Here is an 18,776-nt window from a genome sequence, read left to right as displayed (position 1 = left end):
GAGATGGAAGATGTTTATAGCTCACAATCCAGGCTCTCTGCCCAGTTGCCAGCGACCCCTTACTCTCCCTCTCTCCCACAGGGACGGTATCACCTTCCCCCAGGCCATCCCCCTGGTCCCAGCTGACTAGATAAGAGGAGGAGAAGACAAGCTATTTGGAACAAATACTGGGAAATCCTAATTTAACTTGCGCTGGTCTCTTGGGTAAAGATGTAAACATCATACTGTGAAGTGTCAGCTTTTACCTGTCACATGAACCAAAAAACAAAATTGTTATGAATTTCAAAATGATATCACTTTGGATAGGCAAAAATGAAACCCTTTTTCTTTTGCTGAAAACATTTCTGATCTGGAGCTATGTTTCTTTCTAATGCAAAATATTTAATCGGGTCATTTCCAACAAAACGCAAAACTCAAATTGAGTGATCTCTTGGACCATACAGACATAAAATATGGGTGACTGAGATTCTTCCTCTGAGTTTTCTTTCTTTTCTTCTTTGTTTGATATTGTTGGGGCATTCACAGATGCCACTGAGGAGGGTTGCCAGATAAAATACAAAACCATCTATCGAATTTGAATTATATATGTTTCATATAAACTCATAAAACTCAAAAATTTTTGGAAAGGTATTATCCATGCAATATTTAGGATATAGTTTTACTAAAATATTATATGGGACTTCCCTGGTAGCCCAGTGGTTAAGAATGTGCCTTGCAATGCAGGGGACATAGGGCCAATCCCTGATCGGGGAACTAAGACCCCAGCCACGAAGCAACTAAGCGCACGTGCCACGACTGGAGACTGCACGTGCCACGACTGGAGACTGCACGTGCCACGACTGGAGACTGCACGTGCCACGACTGGAGACTGCACGTGCCACGACTGGAGACTCCGCGTGCCACAGTGAATATCCATGCGCCGCAAACAAGACCCAGCGCAGCCAAACAAATAAGTAAAATATTATATGTCATTTGTCTGAAATTCACATTTCACTGAGCATCTTATGTTTTCAGTTGCTAAGTCTGATGACTGAAGGCAGGGAAGGGACATCTGTTTCCGCAGTGTGGTCGCTGCTGTCTTTGTACTGAGGCCTTGCCCCATCTCTAGCTCCTCCCAGATGGTCTTTCGGTTTACGTCTGAAGACCTCACATGGCCTCTGGCTGTCAGCTCACAGGAGTCGGGCTCCCGGCTTCTTGCGCTATTTCCAGGCTCCCTGGTGTCCCTGGTCCATTCTCAGTCTCTTTCGATTGATCTCCTGACCAGCCTCTCTAAAGCCTACAGGAGAACTCAGGGCTATCTCAGGCACCCTCATGCCTCAATACACTCCCTTCTTATCTCTGCTTAATTTCTATTATCCAAATTGACATGAAAGGCAGGGAAGGAGGGAGCCATCACAACTCTCTGAGCCTCACCCAGAACCTGAATCAAGAGAGGAAAGAACCCACAGAATCTACTTAAGGGGAAGTTCTGTTTTTTTTCTGGAACGCCCCTGGCTTTGCTTATCTATATTTAATGCTTGGTTCCCCTTCAAACACTCTTCCTTCATCCCTCCCCAAACCTGAGGACTGTTTGTCTCCTTGGGAAAGAAAATGCAAACTAAAAGTGGATTCTGGATAAGATACCCTTCCAAGTTTTGAGTTTAAAAGGTAAAAATTCATCACTCTTGATCTCTGCTTTCATTTTGATTATCCAACTACAATAAAACAAACTGGAATTTCATAACATGTCTTTAGCACTTGGGAAGTTAAAATTACTTCTATAAATCACCCTTGGCTTGAAGAGTAAATCAACACTATTATTAAAGATTAATTGCAAAATAACTTAAATGAGGATACTCCAAAACAAAACGAGGAGCTGAGCCAAAACTGTCCTCAACTGTAAAATAACATTTTTTACAGAACAAAAACATGAAGAAGCAGGAGTAAATGAATAACAGTTAAATAAACTTAATAAAGATGTGAACTGAAAAAAATCAATGCAAGAAGTGATTCTTATGGAGAAAAGATAAGCAAATTAGATCAGAAAATATTTTAAAAATTAAGACTTCAGGCAAGGATACAAGGTGGAAATTAGATGAAAATGATGAGATGATATAGATTCTATACAATCTCAATAAAATTTATTAAATATTTGAGAATATTCTTAAAATTGATCAAGCAGAGCAGAAAGTTCTTAATAGCTGAATAAATGTGACAATATAAACAAAGAATTATCTCCCCCTAAATTTCTGAACAAGAGTTTTATGACTGACTTTTCTGACCATTTCTTAAAACTAACGATCTCTATGCTCTTGTAATTATTCTAAAACAAATACAACAGTTGAAAGGTGACAGTCAAAATACAATCCAACCAAGACGACAGGTGCACACACACACACACACACACACACAGAGGAGACTAATCATATGTATGGAGTGAAAGTGAAAATATTAGTCACTCAGTCATGTCAGACTCTTTCTGATCCCATGGACTGTAGCCTCTGTCCATGGAATTCTCCAGGCAAGAATACTGGAGTGGATAGCCATTCCCTTCTCCAGGGATCAAACCCAGGTGTCCTGCATTGCAGGCAGATTCTTTACTGTTTGAGCCATTGGTTTAGTTGCTAAGTCATGTCCGACTCTTGTGACCCCATGGACTGTAGCCCACCAGGCTCCTCTGTCAATGGGATTTTCCAGGCAAGAGTACTGGAGTGGATTGCCATTTCCTTCTCCAGGGGATCTTCCCAACCCAGGAATCGAACCCAGGTCTCCTGCATTGCAGGCAGATTCTTTACCAACTGAGCTGTGAGGGAAGTCCGTCTGAGCCATTAGGGAAACCCAATTGTATGTCCATGGGCCAAAATCTAAGTATACAAACCCATCAACATATTAAAGCAATTTACTGCAACAAAGTGAGGTTAATTAGTAATGTAGAAAATCAATGAACATACACCTAACTTTGTTCACAATTTAAAGGACAGAACTACCCTTTGCTATTAGTCACTCAGTCATGTCAGACTCTTTGCAACCCTATTGGCTGTAGCCCACCAGGCTCCTCTGTCCATGGGATTCTCCAGGCAAGAATACTGGAGTGGGTAGCATTTCCTTCTCCAGGGGATCTTCCCAACCCAGGGATCGAACCCAGGTCTCCTGCATTGCAGGTGGATTCTTTACCACCTGCAATGCAGGAGATTCTTTAGGGCCACCAGGGAAGACCTAGAACTACTTAATCAGATATTAAAAAGGGATATAGTAAAAGTCAGTGACTTTCCCATCCCTAAGTCATTTCTTAAGAAGATTTATAAAGAATATATATTTTAAGGCAATTTTAATAAAATCACAAAGAAGACAAAAATGCCTTCTATTTACTATTACTACTGAACATATTTTTGAGGATTCTATCATAATTGCAACTTATATCATGCTAACAAAATAAATTAGAATATTAGAAAGAAAGCAAGTCATAGTTATATACTGATATTATATATTCAGAAAATGCAAGGAAACTCTCAGAACTAATACAAAATCTGGTAAGATAATGGTGGTCATCATTTAACAAATGAATAAATTTAAATCAAGATTTTATAAGCCCAAGTGCCTCTGTTTTTTCAATCATGATGGTGGTAGGAATGGGTAAAGGAAGGAGATGCAAAATACAGACTCTATAGATTCTATATTTTTATAGAAGCAAAACATATGACTATATCAATATAGATAAATAATATATAAATATTCATCTATCAATAAAAACTTAAATGATCTTAGTTGGTGGGTTACAAATATTATGCCTGACACAATGCTATTTTGATCATTGCTTTAAAAATGGAAAGAAAATACCATTTTAAAAGTTACCTCTGTTGCAATTAAATTTTCTAAACCAGCTTCTTCAGGAGGGTTATACTTTCACTTGATCTACATTTATTAAACAACTGCTTTTTACTCTGTTACATAAATAAAAGTATTTTATATATTTTAATTACTTGCTTAAAATCTGTCTCTCCTACTATTCCTTGAGCTCACTGAGGGCACAGAGCATGTCTCACTTGGCAACACATAAAGAGGCTGTGCGCACTTGCAGGCTGTGAGAAGGCAAGTAAAGCAAGGAACGCTCATCCCCACTGGCAGCACTGAAGTGCAGTTGACTATTAAAAGCCAAAGCCTGACATATATCAATTCTAGTAATAAAAGACTAGATGAACTTGAAATGTTCCTACCAAAAATAACAAAAAGGTTGGAAAAATATAAAAACTGCATCTAATAAAAGTGCTGCAGATCTACACAAGCAGAAAGAAACTTTTATTTATTTAGGATGCACAGGAGAGGCAGAAGTGGAGCTCAGAGGGGACCCAGAGGTGCCTACGCCGCCGCAGGGACATGCTCAGATCCAGGAGGGCAGCTTCAACAGGAGCAGAATGGGGAGAGGGGAGAGGAGGGAACGGGAGAGGGAAGGGAAGGGAGAAGAGGGAGGAGAAGAGAAAGAGAAGGGGGGTAAGGAGAGGGAGGGGGAGAGGAGAGGGAGGGGAGAGGAAAGGGGAGGGGAGAGGGAAGGGGAGGGGAGAGGGAAGGGGAGGGGAGGGAGAGAGAAGGGGAGAGGAAAGGGGAGGGGAGGGAGAGAGGAAGAGGAAAGGGGAGGGGGGAAGGGGGTGGGGAGAAGGGAGGGTGGAGGGAGAGAGGAGGGAAGGAGGGGAGAGGAAGGGGGAGGGGAGAGGAAAGAGGAGAGGGGGAAGGGGGAGGAAGGAAAAGGGGAGAGAGGAGGGAAGGGAGAAGGGGAAGGGAAGGAGGGAAGAGAGAGGGGTGGGTGGAGGGAGGGAGAAGGGAAGTGGGGAGGGGAGGGAAGGGGAGAGGGAAAGAGGAGGGGAGAAGGAAAGGGGGAAGAGGGAGGGAAGAGGAGGGGAGGGGAGAGAAAGGGAGGGGGGAAGAGGTGCCAGGGAGAAGGTAGAGAAGGAAGAGAGGGAAGGGAGGGGGAGGGGAGAGGGAAGGGAGGGGGAGGGGAGAGGGAAGGGAGGGGGAGGGGAGAGGGAAGGGAGGGGGAGGGGAGAGGGAAGGGAGGGGGAGGGGAAAGGGAAGGAGAGAAGGGGAGAAGGGAGTGTGGGGGGAGCAGGAGGGAAGGGGAGAAGGGGCAGGGTGGGGAGAAGGTAGAGAGGGAAGGGAGGGAGAGGGGTGAGGGAAGGGAGAGTATGGCCACCAAGTGTGGGGACCCAGGGTATCACCATCACTTCCTCCCAGCATCCAGTTAATGGGCTTCAGGACAGAGAATCAAAGTCGTCCGTATAACAAGGGGACTAAAGCAATTGTTTCTCTTGTTTAAGACCCAAAGTTCTCCACTGGAAAGAGAGGTCAAAGTTATACTCTGAAGATTCAAGAACCTTTAAGCCTTGGTCCTGGACTGCTAATCTCCCTAGATGCCCACAAAATGAGAAAAAAATCCTCTATAAAGGAAGAGAGCTTCACTTCTAGTTTCAAATTATTCCTGAAGGTAAATTTTTAAATAAAATATTCAGTAAACCATCAAGAATATAATAAGGGGCCTCTCTTGAAGAGCCAGGTCTCACAGATTGAAGAAACGATAGGCACAGCGCCTGCGGGAATCCAGATACTGGCGTCAGCAGAGGCAGGCTGTGAGGCAGAATGTTCACGAAGATAAAAGCTGATCGCAACGTCAACAAGGACCCAGAGACGGTCTACATGTGAAAAAGATTCAATTAAATACTGTGAAACTGGAAAGACAGTAATAAAGTAAGAACTCAAGGGATAGTGTTAACAGTAGATTAGACAAAGTTGAAGAGAGAATTACTGAATTGCAAATAGGCCCTAAAATTCTCCACAATGAAGAAAGCAAGGCAAGATAAAGTTCTTAAATTTAGAAAATAGAGTAAGAGAAGAAACAGTAAGGGAGTATAATGTGCATTTAATAGGAGAACCAGCAAAGAAAGAAGAAGAGGTAGGGTCAGTAATTAAATGGAGAGTCTTTAAAAACTATAAAACATGTTACTCTACACATTCATTCGAGAGGCCCGTTGAAGTCTCAGTGACAAAAACCAAATAAAATTCATATTAATAACATTATAGATAAATGGCAGAAAATTAAGAAAGTTTGAAAATTTTAAAGAAAACTAGAGAAAGGAGTCATTTTGCCATTGAAAGAATTAATTAAGTAGTTAACTTTCTAATACACAACACCAAAAGACCCAAAGGAGGAAAAGAAATAAAAAACACACACACATTAGAGTTCTAAAGGAAGCTGACAGAATTCTATTGCCAGGAAAAACAAAATTACCTTTTGATTCATTAAGAAGTTCCTAAATATAATCTTCAAGAAAAGAGAAAATTATACCAGACAGCATCTCAGGGATATAGAAGACATGCACAAAAAATGTTCATAGCAAAATTTTGTACAGGCTCCAAATTAGACTAACTCAAACGTTCATCAATAGCCAAATGGATAAACAAATGGTGATATGTTCATAAGGAATAGTATAAACAGTGCAAATGAATAACCCTCCAATTATGTGACATGGAGTGATTCCTAGAGACATAAGGTAAGATTCGGTAATAACAACAAGACCCAATCAAAAAATGCATACTGCGTGACTGCATTTATGTAAATCTCAAAAAGGCAAAAGTAAATATATATATATATATAATTTGAGAATATATAATTACAAAACAAAACTAAAGAAAATAGTTAAAAAGTTGGTATCAGGAACAAGGGAATTCCTGGGTTTTGGATCTTTGTTTTAATCTGTATGGAATCACCTGATTATTCTTCTTCATAAAAATAAATTTAAGCTGTTTATATATGTATCATGCATGTTTTATATTTTCCTTATATTTCATAATAATTAATTGAAAAAAGATCAGTATCTTCTAAACTCCCAAATAGCCCTCAGAATGAACTATCAGAGAAGATCCTGGTTTCTTTTGCAATTAACAAAACTCCCTAAATTATGGTTTTCCACCACCATCATATTGACCTACAGGTAAGTATGTTTGTTGAGTAAACACATGTGTGCTTGCGTGCAGGAATCATATTCTCTTTCAATATAGAAAATATGGTGATTATTTTACAGAGTTCCTCTTTTTTGATTCGGTCTACAATTAATTCTTTTATTATATGCTGGTAGGCTGCAGTCCATGGGGTCGCTAGAATCGGACACGACTGAGCGATTTCACTTTCACTTTTCACTTTCATGCATTGGAGAAGGAAATGGCAACCCACTCCAGTGTTCTTGCCTGGAAAATCCCAGGGATGGTGGAGCCTGGTCGGCTGCTGTCTATGGGGTCGCACAGAGTCGGACACAACTAAAGTGACTTAGCAGCAGCAGCAGCAGCAGCAACAATTTCTGTACAAATTAGGGTTTAAGCACAATGACTAAAAGTCTATATTAATCTTTACTTATCACCTCTGAATTATCTGCAAAATAAAAATACTCTCTTATTCACATGTACTTATATCAGGATTTTGAATTGCCATGGAAGAAAAACCCCATATGCACAAAAAATGGACTCTCCAAAATTATTTGGCCTTGAAACAACAAAGCTAGAAAGCCTAATTAGGAGTGTCAGATATGTTTTTAGATATCTTCCTTGGAAAACAACAAATATGACAGCTAGAATTGTGCAAAGGAAAACAAATGGAACAATTCATGCCAAGAAGTCAAAAGGGCCTCAAGTGTCATACCAGAGAGCAGAAATAGAAGAGAAAGCCTTGGTGCAGTGAGATAATAGTAAAGCAAAAAAAAAAAAAAAAGCAAAAAGACAGCTACTTAGAATCTTTTAAAATATTCTAAAATCAAATTGTAGCCTACCCCACTGAGGCAAGTGAAGCATGTATTTTTCCATTAACTTTTTTCCAGGTTTCCTTTTATGCCCTAATCCTTATGTTTCCCATTTTTCTTAGATTTTAACTTACATATAATCTTCCCATATTATGGGACCCTAATCAGTTTTGTTACAAGTTAGGATAGAAAAAAAAAAATTCAATCCATACATAGAATCTTCTTTCTGAGATACTTTTTCAACTGCTAGTTTTTATCAAATTAGAGATGACAAAAGGACACAACGGTAGAATTCCCTATTTTTCCCCTCATGGCCATTTCTTAGCAAATCTGAAGTTATCTGTGATGAATGGCAGAGAAGCAAAGGTTGCGGTCCCTTAGGCATGGGATGGCTGTCATGAAGAATGAGTTCTTTACCTGGAAGGATATCAGAAAGATTCCCACGCTCTTCAGGTTCTCCAGAAATAGACAGGCAGATGATATTAAATCCAGCCATGGGCAGCATCCCAACTCATTCAAGTCAAACTGATGAAATTAATGTAGGACGAGGTGGCAGCCACCCAAAGGTTTGAAGGAACTCAAGGATGAAATTGGAAAACTGTTGGCCAAGATGCTGGGTCCAACATTACAAACAGGCACCACTGTTGCCCTGGCAGATTGTGAATGTCATTCTGTTCATTAGAAGGGGTCAAGGGAGGACCTGGGAGCCTTAGGAAAGCAAGTGTCTCTTCCGCTTGTCCAATATCCAATGAAGTACAGCATCATTAGACACTGAGACAAAAATAACCTTCTAGGGGAAAGACAATATGGTTTCTGCAAAGAGGAAAGCATGAGTCACTGATTTATTATTGGTCTCTGAGGCACAGAGACAAAAGGCCAAATATTGGCACAGTTTAGGGGAGAGCTTTCCTAAGCATCATCATGAAACAGGATGTAAGGAGATAGTGGATATCTCAAACCCTATGCACAAGACAAATAATTTCTACATCCCATCAGAAAAGAAAAATTCTAAGTGCCAGCAAGAAGGGACAGTCTTTGAGACCTGAAGAGATCAGGTTGTCATGATAAAGGGTCTAGTGTAGGTAGCACATTTAAAACATTACCATTTGATGGTACTGGGGAAAGACACAAAGGAAGTTCACTTGGGGAAACCTTTTTATTGAGCATGAATCAAGAGTCAAGTTTTGCGCCAAGTAGTGTGTCAAGAGCAATGAGTAAAACCTCTTCTGCTCCCCAGTAACTCAGAGTTCCAGGCAGCGGTCGTGGTAAAGAACCTGCCTGCCAATGCAAGAAACGTAAGAAATGCAGGTTCAGTCCCTGGGTTGGGAAGATCCCCTGGAGAAGGAAATGGCAGCCCACTCCAGTATTCTTGCCTGGAGAATCCCATGGACAGAGGAGCCTGGTGGGCTACAGTCCATAGGGTCACAAAGAGTTGGACACGACTGAAGCGACTTAGCATGCACACACCATACAGATGATTCCAAGACCAAGAGATAAGCTCTTTGTTGGGACTTGTGCCCATTCATAACAAGATGGCAACTATGGATGGAATCAGATAGTACAATCCTGGTCAGGCACTAACACATCCCTCAGGGCTATGGTTCGCCAGGGAACTAGGTTCCTTGAGGCATAATTCTAAAACATACTACAAATCCCCTTGTTAAAATTAATGATAATTGCAATACAAACCCAATAAATCCTAAAACCCAATTTTATTGGTTTGCTCAGTGGAAAAAGATATAATGGATTTTAAACACATGCAATTCTAACATGAATTATTATCTGTCTTGACTTTGTGGGGAAGGGAAGCAGACATGATTGGGGTGTTTGTCACGACTATTAATACCATGTGAGGTTTTTAAAATGTGATGCATACACAGATACACATGTATGCATAAATTTCCAAAAGCCTCATGAAAAAAATTAACTTTCTTCATTATGATTAAAGAAAACTCAGCAATTAAAAAGAGAAAGGTCTATTTACCGACCATGAATTTGAAGAACTCTGCTGGTGTTATGGAATTCTCAACCTTGCTGAAAAGTTGAAGAATTCTCTCAGCTCAGGCAACAGTCTCCCAGATCTGAAGAATGATTTCAGCAACCTCAAGCCCAGGAGACCAAAGTCTCTCCTGCCAGTCAAAAGCCTCTTTATTTCCAATCAGTTCTAAGCACCCACCTTCCCCCTTTCCTGCTTCATTAGCTAGGGGGCTGTCATTTCAAAGAAGCATATAAGCATGCATGTGTAGAGAAAGTATTAGCATTCTCTGGCATGAGGAAAAAAAATTATTTGATGATCAGATTGCTCAGTATTTTCAAACTATTGAAGGCACTTCCGTAGGAACTCCATGAAGCAAAATCAGAGCTGATGAAGAGATCCACACAAAGGCAGACATTTTTTCCTAGTTTCTCTGATAAATCACCTCCTCTCCCTTTTTTCTTTTCTTGTACAATTTTTTTTTAATGGCATATAATAGCAGTCCTTTGAAATATCAAACATCATTCAGAATAGAAACTGAAACCAGTCTGAGAGAGAGCACATTTCTCAGGTGTCGTTATCAAGTGAGAAATCCCTGCCTTCCTTGGGAACCACATGGGGAGGTGGTGTTTGTCTCCTTTTCGGTTTTTTCCTCCCTTCGTAGCAGTGCTGGGCCCACAGCCTACCTTCAACGAGTGTGTGTGCTCAGCCGCTCAGTCATGTCCAACTCTTTGCGACTCCATGGACCGTAGCCCGCCAGGGTCCTCTGTCCATGGAATTTCCCTGGCAAGAATACTGGAGTGGGTTGCCATTCCCTTCTCCAGGGGGTATTCCCGACCCAGGGATCAAACCCATGTCTCCTGCGTCTCCTGCATGGGCAGGCGGTTCTTTACCACTGTACCGCCTGGGAAGCCAATGAGTGTGTGTTCTGAACGGATTTCCTACCCCTCTTCTCTCTGCTATTTCTCTTTCTAAAGAAAAACTAGGGTCATCCTGCACTTCTTACAGGCTGGAGATGAAAGGAAAAGAACTGGAAGCCTACCTCCAAGGCCTCACATCTGAAGCCTAGGAAACCCAGCACTGCAGGTCAATATTTCCAGCTAAAGATTCCTGAGAAGGAGGTGCAGTACATCACTGCGTAACATGAGAAGGAAAATGGTTGTGTGTCTGTAAGTATGGGTGTGCAAATGTCTTGCCTATCAATTCAACAAAGCTAAAACCTCTTGCGATGTCAAAGGCTAACACACAGACGCACATGCCTGCTCATACTCTGCTAGGGAGAAAGTAAGCTATTTTTTAGAAGGAAAATTAGGAAACAAAGTATAAGAAAACATCATGAAAGATGATCACAACTCTTTGACTTCTAGGAATCTATTCATAGGGGGAAATGGAGAATATACAAAAATTTAGCCTCAAAGGGAGCAGTCATATCTATATTAGCTTCAAATCAAAACAATCTAGTTAGTCAGTGGTAAGGAGGTAGTCAGGTTAATTATCAAATACCAAAATGATAGAACACTGTGCAGCTATGGAAAATGTACAGAATGCAGACTGACATGGAGAAATATTCACAGTTTTGTGAAAGAGAACAGGCATGCTAAAATCAAAATATGTTTTTATATTAGGTAAATACTTGTGTATATTTAAATATGTGTGCATACTAAATCACTTAGAGTTGTGTCTGACTCTCTGAGACCCTATGGCTTGTAGCCCACCAGGCTCCTCTGTCCATGGGATTCTCCAGGCAAGAATACTGGAGTGGGTTGCCATACCCTCCTCCAGGGGATTTTCCTGACCCAGGGATCAAGCTGTGTCTCTTACATCTCAGGCTTTGGCAGGAGGGTTCTTTACCACTAATGCTACCTGGGAAGACCCACATTTAAATATATCAATATGCATAACAAACTATGCATCTTCAGATATTTGTAAAGGGCATCTTTTTCTTCATCCTTCTCCCTATCTGAATTTTCTGATTCTGGTCTATGATAAATGTGAATTACTTCTGAAATAAACATAGAAATAGACATTTAAAAAATCCTTATTATCTACATAGTTTTTTTAAGAAAAAAAATGTCCCTTTAACCATCTATAGCTGCTAGGTTAAACAGGAAGTCCTTGTGAGTTGGTACTGGATGGCAATGATAAGTTGAAACAGATAGGAATAATTCATAGTCAAAAAGTCATCTGATTATCATGTTTCATATCTTCATATAACTGTCAGATTTTTTACACTAAAATGTTCTTCCAATAAACCTAAAAATCAAAAAGCCAGTACCAAGATTTTTCTCCATCTATGCATCTGATTCTCAGAATATGCCTTTTATTTTAGATCAAAGAATCAAAATTGTCTTTGATTCAAAACACCCATGTAGATCCGGCATTTATATCTAAAGTCAACCTATTTATAATCACAGATTTTTTGAAATCCCTGATTTTCTTTTCATCGCTGTCATGCAGAGTGCTAGTAATAGTACAACTTGGATAGTAACAGCTCTGCTTTGTTTCGCGGGCAGTCTCCTTCACGGATATAGGAAATTAAAAATGCAAACACTACAAGCCAGTCAATCAGGAAACCAGCACTGTGAATGTTACAGCTCTGAGGGTACAAATTAGGGAATCAATTTTTCCCTTAACAGAAGTATGCTCACTAAGTAATTTGTTGTTTTCTTTAACTGGAATTACCCCCTTCCATTAACTGGAGAAGTAAGTCCAAATTAAAATCGCTATTTGTCAATTACCTGCTAGAGGTCCGCTCAAGCCTTGGGTTGGGTGGTGGTGGTTTAGTCGCTAGGTTGTGTCTGACTCTTTGCGACCCCGTGGACTGTAGCCCGCCAGACTCCTCTGTCCATGGGATTCTCCAGGCAAGAATAATGGAGTGGGTTGCCATTTCCTTCTCCAGGGAATCTTCCCAACCCAGAGATGGAACCCTGGTCTCCTGCATTGCAGGCAGATTGTTTACCAACTGAGCTACAAGGGAAGTCCCTTGGGTTGGGACCAAGGCAATAAAGCTCATCAGCTGTCATTATAATCACCATTATCTCAAACCGCTCAGAAGGCATAATTTGGGGTAGGGGAGAGGTTGGAAACTCCTACTGTTGAGATGAAGGCAGACATTAGTGAGGATTTTAAATGTGCTGAATTACTCTCTTTTTTTTCAGTGAATTTTAATTTTTTCCTCGTTCTGGGAGGACTTGCTCAGCACGCAGGGTACAGTAGTGAGTATACTGACCTGGTCCCTCCCTGCATACAGCTTACATCCTAGGGGAGGGACTGTTCAGGCATGAGAAATCATAATCACAGATGTGACAGCTCTTCAGAGGAAGGGAATGGGCTCTGAGAGGGAGTAAGGGAGAGGTGACACCGGTGAGTCAGGGGGCCTTCTCTAAGGAAGCAGCACTCCAGCTGCGCTCCTCCTGATACGCTTCTCTCGTCTCTTATCATCACCCTTTGCTAGTCTTCCTATTGTCTCCCTGGCCGCTCCAGCTCTAATTTCTCTCACTGCGGGTTCCTCTTCTTCTATTCCAAACTGAGATTCTGAAGTTTTTCAGGTCTAAGATCTCCCTCTGCTTCTCACTCCAAAGCTCCCCCTAAGGCAAGCCCTTCCACTCTGATCTCAAGCATCACCTACATTCAGCAATCCCTAATTTGGTTTTCCAGTCCAGAACTCTTTTCCAAGCTTTGAATCCGTGTGTCAGCTGCCTACATGACACCTTCATTTGCATCCCTCACCGGCATCTCAAATGTAGCATAGCCCGTGCTGAAGCTAAGACATTTCCCTCTAGCATCTTCTCTTCCTTCAGCCACTTCTGTCTCCTTACATGGAACCATTCACCTAGCGGCTGCATCACTCGTCGGGACTCAACCATGGCGCCTGCTTCCTCCTCGTGTCCCATATATAACTGGGACTTCAGCCCGGTCTAGTTGGTAGCTGAAATACATCTCGAATTTTATCACATTTTCCCATCTACCCTACCATCAGCTCTTGTTTGGGTACTGCAAGCCTTTTCTCTTCTTGTATCTATTCTGTTCCCTTCCAAATTGCTGTCTTAAATGGAAATCTTTCCTGATTACTCCTTGTTTTTAAAATTCTTACACTGTTCTAAACATTGAATCTAAACTTGTTCAAATGGCTTCTAAGACCTTGCATGATCCATCCACTGCCTAATCTTTTGGTCTCATCTCATGCCAATCTTAGCATTATTCATTGTTCAATGAACCTCTTTCAGGTTTTAAAATTAAGGAGAAAAAGAAAAAAAAGGACCCTCCTTTCTTAAAGACTTTGCACACACTGTTCCTTCCCTCTGGAGCTTCTCAGGTCTGCTTTATAGCATGAGTAACATACTGCTTTCTGTCTCAGATACCAGGACATTCAGCTTCAAGTAATAGATTACCTGGTGGAAGAAGTTTTATTATTAATAACAGCAATAAGGATACTTACTTGTACCTCATATCACAAAAACTCTGGAAGTGAGCACTTCCAAAGTGAATACAATGTCATCCAAGACCAAGACTTTCCCCTTTTCTGTTCTGCTCTTCTGTGCTTGTCACTTTTTAATTTAGGGTCATCACCTCCTGGCTACAAAGTGGCTGTCAGAGCTCCCTACATCACGGTCTGACACAACACTGTTTCTGCATTCATGGTAGAAAAGGGGAAAGAAGGCTCTCCTCTTGTGTATACCAACTCGCTCAGAAACCAAAACATTTGTTTCACATTTTCCCCTCATCATATCTGTGTCATAGGGTGACTCTTAGCTGTCAGGGGGCGCTGGTTAGAGGAGCATCAGGAGACAGAAGGGAGGTCATGATGGCTGGCGAATACGTAATTAACTATGTCTGACGCAGCCTTCAGAGCACTTATCAAATCAGTAATCAAACAATTCACAGGCAGGCACACTTTGTTCACTGTCTCCTCTGTGAGATCTTATACCCTTTGACTATGGGGAACACATCTGTTTCTAAGCCCAGCAGCACTGCTGCTCCTGACCTATGTAGGAAGCAGCTGGCGTTGGGAGAACACATGAAAGTATGGGTGAACATCAGAGGCAGAAACCAGGTACAAAAGGGGGAGAAAACTCCCAGCACAGAACTTAAGCTGATGGTCGTCTCTCATACCTCACAGTTCAACTCTGCATTCCAGTTAATTTGAAAACAGTCTTTCATCAAAAAAGGGCAGCTTTGGAAAGTGCTGCTCTGCACCATGAACGCAATTTTCCTAACCTCTTAATCCCTGCCGTGTGAGTAGACATGGGGACTATAATTTGCATTGAGATCCAGGAATGAATTCTTCACCAAAAAAATTTTAACCACTGTTATAGAGTTAGATGATCCAGAAAATTTTAAGTTGCCTCAAGGACATGAATGTAAATCAATTCTTGGATAAATCACTCCAAATATCATTCAACAAGAAAAATTTATGAAAGCTAGAAAGTTATTTAAAAGAAGAGTCATAAAATTTGGGGTTTAAATTTTCCACTCCTGAGAGCACCACACTAACAGATAGAGAAGTTATCCAGATGACTGGATGAGGGGGAAAGCAGATGTAAAATGCCTGGCACTTGAAGGATGCTCAGCATAGTATTTTTGTTCTTATATCTGGACCACAGGAAAACCTGATTTACTCCGAACTCTTTCATGTCCTATATATGTAATTGTAGGCAAGTTGAATATATTCTTTGGTTCATAAATAGTATAGTGATCTTAAACCACCTTCCAGTTGTAACATGCAGTCACTCTACTATTTAAAAACTTAAGGTAATAGAAATTAAATGGCATTGAACACAGTCCAGAGTAGCGAATCTAATAAAACATGAAGGAATAGATTCATATTCCCAAGATGCAGAATCTGTCCATAGTTTCTGATGAGCGTTCTCTCTGGTCATCTCAAAACACAAAGGGCGCTCACTGACATGCAAATACCACAAAATATTTTCTTAAAGAAAGTTGTGACACAGACACGATGAGATTTCAGATTTTAAATATGGTTGTCGTTTGAAATAAAATTCCTTAAAAAGAGAAAATGACTTTAGCGTTGGCACAGGGAGTCCCCTAAGGAAAAGATGTAAACAGATGGCTGAGAAAGATCACCCACACGCTGCGCGCAGATCTTGAGGAGGCATTTCTAAGGATGAGGCGGCACTTCCCAGCCTGGGCCACAGCCCACGAGGATCCTTATTTAACCCACAGAAAGCAAAGGGTTTTCACCTCAAACCAAGAGGAACCTCAGCCTGCTTGCCTCACAGTGATCCAGACCAGTCTCCAGCACTCCCCAGTGTTCCAACAGAAGCTAAGTGCCAGTCGCTTGAGACAGGCAGTCCTCTAGTAAATCAGGGTTTGAGATCAGCCGTGAACCAACGTGTTCCCATAAAAATGGGCTGTCAAGCCCCAGCTAAGCATATTAGGCATTCAATTTAATGTGTGGCACACATCTGCTCTCCTTTCTCAGGGAGGAGAAGTTTCAAGATAACTTAAATCCTGGACTTAATCAAGGGGGAAAAAATTTGGCAATGTTTAAAACTGAGCTTTAAAATACAACCCCAAAGAGAGCGGGGGAGACCATTTAGCTATAACTAATGAGATTATATAACACCTAAATCAAACACAGGTTACCTGAGCTGAAGTACTCCATCTTTTTTCTGGGCCCATTCATCTTTCCACTTGATGCCATCAACACTTAACAAAGACTGTCATCTACCTCTGACCCCAGGCACAAAACACAAGCAAAAATGCAAATCTGGTAATCCACCCCCCTCCAAGCCCAAAGGTCACAAGAGGAAAACTCACAGATTTGTCTTTGACGAGGAAAGCGCAGCACTGAATCCCAGCCATCAACATCTTGTGTGGGTTCCACGCCACAGAGTCAGCTCTGTTACGTTAAACAGAGGAAAAGCAGGGTAAGGAGGGGAGACTCAGCTTCCTCTGGTGGGAAGAATGCTATGACCCCCTGCAGGTGCTTTCAGTATTCACGTCCAAGTCAGCGCTCCAGAGGCCTCCTGGTGTGAGTGGTTTGGGGAGTTTGTTGTTTGGAGATTTTTTTTTTAAGCAAAAAAGTGCTTAGTTTGGGGCCTATTATCAAAATGTCACCTAAGTGGGCAAAGTCCAGAGAGATCCCCTTGCCTGAAGAAAATGCACCAGGCCTGGGGAACCACGCTTACCTGTGGATACCCTGCAGGAGCCTGCGGTGCTTCCTGGACATCAAGGCTGAGCCACCCCAAGAAGCCTGTTGAGATAGTGATACAACCCAAACCACGTTATTTCAGTGTTATTTGTTCACCAGCCAGTTGTCATTTGATACTGTAAGTCAGTTTCAACCAATATGGAGTCTAGGAATTTTTTAAAAATTAGTTACTTTTAATTGAAGGACAATTGGTTTCTACCATACATCAACATGGATCAGCCATAGGTAAACATATGTTCCCTCCCTCTTGAGCCTCCCGCCCCCCTCCCACCCCATCTCACCCCTCTACGTTGTCACAGAGCCCTGGTTTGAGTTCCCAATGGACTCTGGGAAATTTTGATCACCAGTTCTGCTCAGGTGATCTGAACCTCATTGCAACAGAAGGGTCTCCAGTGACACTTAGGAATTAAATCCCCACATTATAAAGAGACTGGTAAGTAACTCATTGAGCTGCCTGTGGACAAAAGACACAGTCCACACGCTCTAAAATCTTAGAATCTAAAGTACACAATAGTCCTTCAATGTTGACAACTCCAACAAAAGTTAAGAAAGAGCCCAATATCATATGGAAAGAAATGGCAAGACTGGGTGCACCATGGGTGTGGAGGAGGCAGGAAACGAGAGGTCTCCACGTTCTCAGAGCATCACAAAAGCCGAGCTCACTGGTGGACAGCAAAGAGTGGCCGCAAGAGCAGCCTTCCCATTCAGGGCTGGCCAGGGGCAGGAGAGCGAGTCACCAGGCTGCACCCTTAAGGAGGGGCTCACTTGCAGAGCTGGGCTCTTACATGGCCCTGGGAGTGAATGTCCCATTGTTTCCAAGTACCAAACTGACGTTCTTACTGCTCACACTGATTCTTCCTCCCTCCCCTCCAGGCTTATTGACTCTGGGATTTCCTTTCCTCTCCTTATTCTCAGCTCTCCTCTCCTTTGCTTAAAACAGTTATCTGCCCAATGAACCCTAAGGAACCTCGAATGCCTCACATTCCAGCCCTGCTTCCCTGGACTAGACTCTCCAATCACCCCAGAAGTTCCCAAAGGTTTGTGGGCCAAAACTGGTGCACAGGCACGTCCTCAAGATTCCCAGATAAGGGACCGATGATCAGGATTGTCAGTCAAGCCTCCTTGTCCCTGCCCTTGTCTCCCACCGTCATGCATGACGGACCATGTGTGACCAAGGCTGAGCTGTGGAGGCAAGTGCCCTCAGCCTCTGGGAAAACTTGATCTGAACCTGCTAATTGAGCCTTCCCAGGCCTGCGTTTTAAGAACTTGACCCTCTCAAACATGAAAATCACTTACATTTTAGGTTCTTTTACTTCTCTTACACACCCTAAACTCTAAGTTGCCTGCTTTTCTCAATTCTCATATCCTTCAACTTCTTGAGAACCTACCAGTGGCAACTAGGGGGAGGGTTAATCAGGAAGACTCAGACACACCCAGGACTCTCACCCTTCCTGCCCAACTCACACAGCTGCTCTCCCTGCTGCCCCCTGCACTGCCCTCCGCCTCTTCTTCCTCCTCAAGAAGTAGACAATGTTCTGCTCATCTTAGGGAGCTGGACTGCAGTTTTAAAATCCAGGAGCTCTTTCAAGGCATCAGTTCACTGGTTTACAGGGTGGTTAGGCATGGTTGGGGCCTTCCCTGGTGGCTCAGACAGTAAAGAATCCACTTGCAGTGTGGGAGACCTGAGTTTGATCCCTGGGTTGGGAAGATGCCCTGGAGGAGGGCACGGCAGCCCACTTCAGTATTCTTGCCTGGAGAATCCCCAGGGACAGAGGAATTTGACGGGCTACAGTCCATAGTGTCTCAAAGAGTTGGACATGGCTGAGCAACTAAGCACAGCATAGTACTGGCCGGGTTAGAAACAGGTCAG

The 18,776-nt window shown here is 42.2% G+C and overlaps 1 protein-coding gene across 1 annotated transcript in view; it reads right to left on the bottom strand.

The window, feature by feature from the left end:
* The window catches only part of GADL1 (glutamate decarboxylase like 1), a 190,970-nt gene that overhangs the window by 106,886 nt on the left and 65,308 nt on the right, over positions 1 to 18,776 (bottom strand). Inside the window, 2 exon segments of the mRNA XM_052636588.1 lie at positions 16,513 to 16,594; positions 16,884 to 16,948. Of these exon segments, the coding sequence (XP_052492548.1) occupies positions 16,513 to 16,594; positions 16,884 to 16,948 (147 nt within the window).

Source organism: Budorcas taxicolor, chromosome 1, assembly GCF_023091745.1.
Source record: "Budorcas taxicolor isolate Tak-1 chromosome 1, Takin1.1, whole genome shotgun sequence".
NCBI classification, from domain to species: Eukaryota; Metazoa; Chordata; class Mammalia; order Artiodactyla; family Bovidae; genus Budorcas; species Budorcas taxicolor.
The sequence above is the reverse complement of the archived record's forward strand: the minus strand, read 5'-3'. Positions and strand labels throughout refer to the sequence as shown.